At 40.2% G+C, this 7242-nt stretch overlaps 1 protein-coding gene across 1 annotated transcript in view; it reads right to left on the bottom strand.

Annotated features, from left to right (window-relative positions):
- Positions 1-3399: 3399 nt before the first annotated feature.
- Positions 3400-7242, bottom strand: part of LOC101984651 (glycine N-acyltransferase) — a 15068-nt gene continuing 11225 nt past the window's right edge. Inside the window, exons 5-6 of the mRNA XM_005351992.3 lie at positions 4732-4903; positions 3400-3932 (exon numbers count right to left, since the gene is read on the bottom strand). Of these exons, the coding sequence (XP_005352049.1) occupies positions 3530-3932; positions 4732-4903 (575 nt within the window). The 3' untranslated portion in view covers positions 3400-3529. The remainder of the gene's footprint in view (positions 3933-4731; positions 4904-7242) is intronic.

The following is a 7242-nucleotide window of genomic DNA, read 5'->3' as shown; positions in this document are numbered from 1 at the left end:
TGGAGAAAGAAAGACATTTCAGGGTAAAACCAAATTTAAGCAGTATCTTTCTAAAAGTTCAGCTCTACAGTAGGGGTGCCAAAATAAAAACTTCAACCTGAAGAAGTTAACCACACCCAAGAAAACACAAGGAATAAGTTATCTCAGACCAGTAAATCAAAAGAGATCTATGGGATTAATATAGTAAGAAAGACGACCAACCATGCTGCCAAAAGCAGTGTATAGATTGAATGTAGTCCCCATCACATTTTCAACACAATTCTTCACAGGTCTTGAATTCTCCTTTCTACTTCCTCATCTGCCCCAGAGTGAGCAAGCAACCTCACATTCTGCCACCACAGCCCACAGCTGCTCCTTCTTTCCACACCCCTGCAACTGCTAGCAGACTAAACCATCAACCCACTAGCCAAAACAAACCCTTCATGCTTTAGTATGCCAGGTGTTTCATCACAACCTGAGAGATTAACTAATGTGGAAAACTATCCAGAAAGTACTCATAAAACTACGGAAGAAGAGAAAATATTTGCGAGTCACTTATCTGGTAAAGATTTAATATCCAGAATATGTTAAGAACCTCTACAGGTCAGTAACAAGGAAAAGTCAGAGACAACGAAAAGAAAATATTTTTTTTTTCGGTTTTTCGAGACAGGGTTTCTCTGTGGCTTTGGAGCCTGTCCTGGAACTAGCTCTTATAGACCAGGCTGGTCTCGAACTCACCGAGATCCACCTGTCTCTGCCTCCCAAGTGCTGGGATTAAAGGTGTGCGCCACCATCGCCCGGCTAGGAAAAGAAAATATTAAAACCTGAAAAAGAACGTCCTTGAGAACTGGAAGAGAGTATCTTTCTGGATTAGACATTACTGCAGCTAGAGATAAATCATTCCTGGACAGAAAGGACTCAACTACACCTGATGTTTCAAAGACGCCTGTGCTGGGAATGGGAAGCAGGAAGTCTACACAGAAGACTCTTGCTTGGACCCTCTTTACTGGCCAGACACTTCTGCTGACTCCTTTGCTTTATACTAAATACACTCCTTCAAATCCAAAGCACAGATATTATGGTATAGGTGGAAAACAACTTGGAAGTTACTCACTAAGAAAAATTAAGGCATCATATAGACCTGCCATGCCTAATTATATGCTCAACGATTTGCAAGAATTCAAAATGAATTTCTGTACAGTGTTCATGTTTATCCACCACTTCAAAAAGGCAGGTAAATGCTAATGCGTACTGCACTGCTGGGGAAACCTCAAGATGGAGCTATGCTTGATCTTACCCAAAAGACCAAGAGGTGTTCTAAAATAAGATTTAAGTCAAGGTAGCCAGAATAAAAGGTGGCAGGCTTTACTACCCTTTCCATACACGGGGTAGGTAAGTTTATAGTGATGAGAAGATTAGGGATTCCCAGAAGGAAACAAGTGCTGCTGATTTGCTGGTCCAAGTGTTTTAGACTGTGCAGATATGATAGCTGGACATTACAGTGTATGCAGTGAATGGCAGTTACTTTGAAAACAATGAGTTTTATATTTTGTGGATTTTATAGCAAATTAAAAAGAGAGGCAGAGGGAGGTTAGAGACACAAAGAGGGAAAAGCAATGGGACCAGAGAGGTAGAGCTAAGTTCTGCATACTAAGTGACAAGCTAGGAATCCTGGTAACCACCTAAGGGAGAGGCAAAACAAACTCTTCTCTAACTCGCCTCTAGAGGGCGCCCCACCTGTGCATCTCTGATTTTTTCTTTCTTTTTCTAAAACTCAAGTCGTTTTTATTTATTCAAGTTCTAAAGCATTCAAGCATGCGCAGTTGCAATACATTTCTCTTTAATCATTTTCCAAGAATCATTAATATTTACCCATTTTAGTTTCTTTTCCTTGTCTCACTCCTTTGGTCATTGACCTTTACCCCAAATCATTAATTTTTATATTGCAAGCCAAATGATTATATCTAGCCAGGGACATCTCATTCACACTGTGCCCTAGCCGGCAGCAAGCATGTGTTTACAAAAAAAATCAGTGTGATACTTTTGTATTTTTGTAATCAGTTGAGTGTATGACGCCATACCTCAGATATTATTTTCAGGTGTAAATCAATTTCTACATAATCTGCATATCACTTTTATGTGGACAACAGTTATAACCCTATTCTTTATAAATTTTCAAAATGGTAATGATTGCCTAAATTTTAAACAGTTGGGACCAAATTTCTATTCTTCCTGGAAGTTTCTATATGTACTTTTACTTCCAAGGGAACTGGGAGCTTTAACTGAAAACATATCTAAACATTCGTATCCTGGCACCAGAGAGATGTCTGACCCTTTGTGTCATTTATCTTTACCTTATGTCGCACCATAGGTTTTCAGTGTCATCTTTTAAGAAACCATCTCCCAAGTTCCTAAGCTCTTTGGAATATTGTTTTCTCTTTTTTAGGGTAGTTAAATAAGCAAGAACCATTAACTTTAGCGAGTTCCTTCTGTTTACTCAGAATGACGGCAAGAACAGCCAGGGGCGGCTGGAGAAACCGGTTTCTGTGAATGACTGCAGAGAGCCTTGATTTCTTTGTAGAGACTTTCAGAAAAATTATCCAGGTAAACTCAGTCACAATCATAACTGGCAAAGCGAAACTAAGAATTACCATAAGAGTAAGCAAAGCTAGAGAAGCCTGAAGCCTGTGAGCTCCCTGGGACCAGCGCTGGGGCCAGCAGCATCACTTCCACAGGTCCTTCTGGGTGGATGGGGTTCTCCGAAGGGCCACGCCTTAAGGACCTCCATATGCAAAACATTTATGCACCATTTCCAGGGGAGACAGCTTGGCTTTTGCCACTTAATCCTTTGTTTTCTGATTTATTTCTGTATTCCAGATGTCAATCCTCTGTCAGCTATGTAGCTAGTGAAATTGCTGCCATTCTGCTGCTTTCCTTTTCACCCTGTTCGTTGTTTGCTCATTTATATAGGGTCCTTTTAGTTTTATGAAGTTTCAGTTGTCAATTCTTGGTCTGATAAACTGTATGGTTCGTGTATAATGTATTTAATATATATAAAGCAGCCAGCAAAGGACTGGCTACTTTCTTAAGACCTGATGAGAATACACTTGCTGATCGCTGAAGGAAAAGCCATAGACAGAGAGGAATAAGGCACAGAAGCCAGAAAACATTATCTCATTATCACGAGCAAGGTTAGCAGAAGTCTCCAAGTTGTGTACTAGGGCTTCCAAGAGGAACCATTTGGAGTTTTGTGTAGTTGATAAGGGAGTGTCATATAGATCCAGGAAGTGTGACTAAATTAGAAGAGTTCAATACTGAAGGACATAGACTTTCTTCAGATAATGAACTTCAGGGAGTCTAAGAACAATCTGATGAACAGGAACTATGGCATATCTGTCAGCCATTCACACTGCTTCCCCAGAGTACAGACAGCACCACTCCTTTGCGTCTGGTTTCCATTTATTCTCTCTTTTTGGTCACCTTTATTCTTTGCCATCCAATTACATCCCCAGGTCCCCCCCCCAACACCATCTTATGTTCAAGGCTAGCTTCACATAGGCACACACTTCCATTGGTTCCAGGCACTGGGCATGGGGAGATGTTGCAGTTTGTAACTCATTTTTTGCATGGCAATATTGCTTTTGTCTGTGTGAGAATAAACAGGAAAGCCACATTTCTTCATAATCTGGTCTTGTGAATAGACAACAAAGGAGACAAGACCTTGGTCTCGATACTCAGGCATGGTGCCTCCCATTCGCATCTCTCCAGTTTGGTCCATTAGGGTCCAGGATGCAGGGGTCCCCTCAGGTCCCAGGACACAGCAACTTGGGAAGTTCTTTAAACAGCGTTCAATGAATCTATGGCTCCGCTCATTGCCACCAAAAAGCCAGAATTTATTCACCAAGGCAGCATGGGTGGTATCCAAGGATGAAAGTTTAAACATGTCTTGATTGCTATAGAGGGTCCAAAAAGAAAGCAAAGCCAGTTAATATAAGGGTACAGTCTATTCCTACCTCTATTATCTTGAGAGGCAGAGCATTGGAAGCAGCAAATGCAACGTCCTGGAATATAGATGGACTTATGCTGGAAGGACAGAAAGGTCAGTGTGGTAGGAGAAAATGAGCAAGAATAATAAATTTCAAACAGTGAACAGAGGACTTTACTTTTACAACAATGCAAAAAAAAGGAACCTGGTCAGATTTATACTTTTGTAGATTATTCTTATCATTTTTAATTTCCCTTCTTAACTTATTTAATGGCTTTTTGTGTGGGGATGAATAAGAGGGTATGGATGTACATGGACTGTGGATTAGAGAAGAATCTGTGCAGATAGTTATCTCCTTTGACCATGTTGGTCCCAGGTATTGAGTTCAGTAGCTCAGTTAGTCAGCCTTGGCCATCGAAGTCCTTAATTGATGAACCATCTTGCTGGCAATATTATAATTCAAACTTTTTAAAAGTTTGTTATTTAATAATCCCATAAATATATGTCACATATGTTAGTTTTAAGCACTCTTAACTACCTTCATTCTACTGTCCTCACTCTATTGAAGTTCTGCCCAATAAGTTCTTCTTTCATTTCTTTTGTGTGTGTAGTGCAACCAACTGAATATAATTAGAGTTGCTTGCATGAGCATGGGTGGGGTCATGTACAAGAGTGTGGACAGCAAGGACCAGAGTAAAATCAGCCTCAGGCAGTGGGGCTGTAGAAGAAAGATGTGAGAGATATATAACAGCTCTGATCAAACTCACATGGCCTTGGGCTTGCCATTACCCGGAGATAAATTCTTTGGATCCAGCAGGTCAGGGAACAGTTTCTTGATTGTCTCTGCTGTTACAAAGAGGATGTTTTCTGAGCGGTTGACTTGGAAAGACTGAATGTTTGCAATATTTTGTATTGCCTCATTCAGGCGAGACTGGGAACCTAAATGGGTTTATAAGAAAACATTGTGAACTTCTAAGAAGAGAGGAAATGGCCAAATATGTTCTGGGTGGGGCCTCTCCAATGGGGTAGAAAGTGTGAGATTTAAGACAGAATTTGATTATGCTCATGTTGATGCTGCTGTGTGAACAATCATATAGACATGGCAGGCAAAATGTTCCCTATTTTACAAAAATGATGACATGACAGGGAATGAATTAATTCATAGTCATTTTGTGAACAAACCAAGACTGGAACTAAGTTTTTAAGGTATATAATTGTGTAGTTTTGAAAATAAAAGAGAATGAGCTATAAAATATGGTAGCCAGCTTCTTCTGTGTCATGTACCCAATATAGTAGATTATTTTTTTCTTTTTTTAATATTTATTTATTTATTATGTATACAATATTCTGTCTGTGTATATGCCTGCAGGCCAGAAGAGGGCACCAGACCCCATTACAGATGGTTGTGAGCCACCATGTGGTTGCTGGGAATTGAACTCAGGACCTTTGGAAGAGCAGGCTCTGAGCCATCTCTCCAGCCCACAATATAGTAGATTATTAAAGCAAGGATTTGGAATTTAATTCACTGCATCTGTTCCCTGGAGTAGTTCACTTCCATACCCCATCTGATCAATAGGAATATAAACTTATACAAAAAGAGGCTTAACAGTGTTAGACCTTGAGACTTTATTTATTTATTGATTGATTGATCCTAGTTACCTTGAAACCAACTGCATAGAAACTAGTATAGGGTAGCTGACCAGAGACACATTGTACTATCATCACAACCAATAGTTGGCATTGACTGACAGTCAGAACCACCATCTACACACGTGAATGAGCCTATGGTGAAGCAACATGTATTGAGTTCTCCAATCACCATATGATACACGAACAAATCTAGTAGAGAAGAGTAATGTGCTGCCTGCAAAGCCCAAACTAAATTGTTGATTCTCTTTATTATGAGTTTTCTATTACATCAAATATTAGCTGACCTATCCCCCTGTTCTAGTTTCATACTGTGGCTGTTAAGAACACTATAATGAAACTCAACTGGGGGTAGAAGGATTTATTTGACTTATGGTATGGGAGAATTGTCTGTATTCTGTCAATCATATTTTGAATAAATGCTAATTGGCCAGGCTGAAAGTATAGGTGGGTCAACAAGACAGGAAGTAGAGGTGGGGTAATGAGAACAGGAGAATTCTGGGAAGGAGGAAGCCCATTCCTCCTATTCCTGCCCAGACCACAGAAGAATCAGGATGTGACCTGCCCCGCAGACAAAGGAGCCATGGAAAAAGCTGTGCTGTTTTAAAATGCTGGCATTCTGGGCCCTCCTGAGAGGGCAAACTCTGACTCTTTCAGGCAGGCAATCTGACTATGGAGCATTTGAGTGTGTCTTCTGAGTGCACTACTGCAGCTTGCAGGGACCTTGAAACTCCATAAAGTTGTGGCAATAAACGTGGCTACACCTGGGATCCGCCATGAGGCTGGAATCGCATAAAGCTAAGTAGTGGGGTGGATCCAGCCATCAAAGCCACGGCCTTAATCCTACCCATATTGCTTGGTAAATTAAAGACGTGTGTGGTCAAAAAAGAGAGATATACAGTAAAGAGAGTCAAAGATGAAAAAAGCCTCTAAATGGTTTACACTGTGTTAAAAATATGTGCAGGCTAAAGGTTAAAGTCCTTAAAATAAAAAAAGAGACTAGTTGGGTGTGGTGGTACACACTTTTAATCCCAATGCCTGGGAGGCAGAGGCAGACAGATTCTGTGAGTTCAAGGTGTGGTAGCACAAGCCTTTAATTCCAAAGTTTGGGAGGCAAAGGCAGACAGACCTCTGTGAATTCAAGGTGTGGTGGCAGACACCTTTAATCCCAGCACTGGGGAGGCAGACACAGGCAAGATCTCTGTGAGTTCAAGGACAACCTGGTCTACAGAGTTATTCCAGGACAAAGATATACAGAGAACCTGTCTCAAACAGTAAAAGTAAAAATGAAAAAAAGAGGTTAAAATAAAGCCAAGCAAAGATAAAAAATACACAAAGAATCTTGATATTCTATGTTATTGTGCTCTTTTTGAATTGTTTAAATGCTGAAGAAGGAACAACTGCTAAAAGATATTTGCTTATAAGTACTGCTGAACTAACACAAGATAGGTATTTTGAAAATACCTTGACTTCAAAATTGAAGTCAAAAGATATGTTACTTTGGAGAAGAGATTTTGCTTTTGTTTCCACAGGAAATGAGAGGCTGTGGATTCATTCTGAGTTAGAAAACTCAGGTTTGATCAAGGAAGACCACCTGAAAAATCTCCAGTAGGAACAGATGGCCCAGATGT

This window comes from Microtus ochrogaster, chromosome 8 (genome assembly GCF_000317375.1).
Source record: "Microtus ochrogaster isolate Prairie Vole_2 chromosome 8, MicOch1.0, whole genome shotgun sequence".
Lineage (NCBI taxonomy): Eukaryota > Metazoa > Chordata > Mammalia > Rodentia > Cricetidae > Microtus > Microtus ochrogaster.
This window is presented reverse-complemented; position numbering and strand designations above follow the sequence as displayed.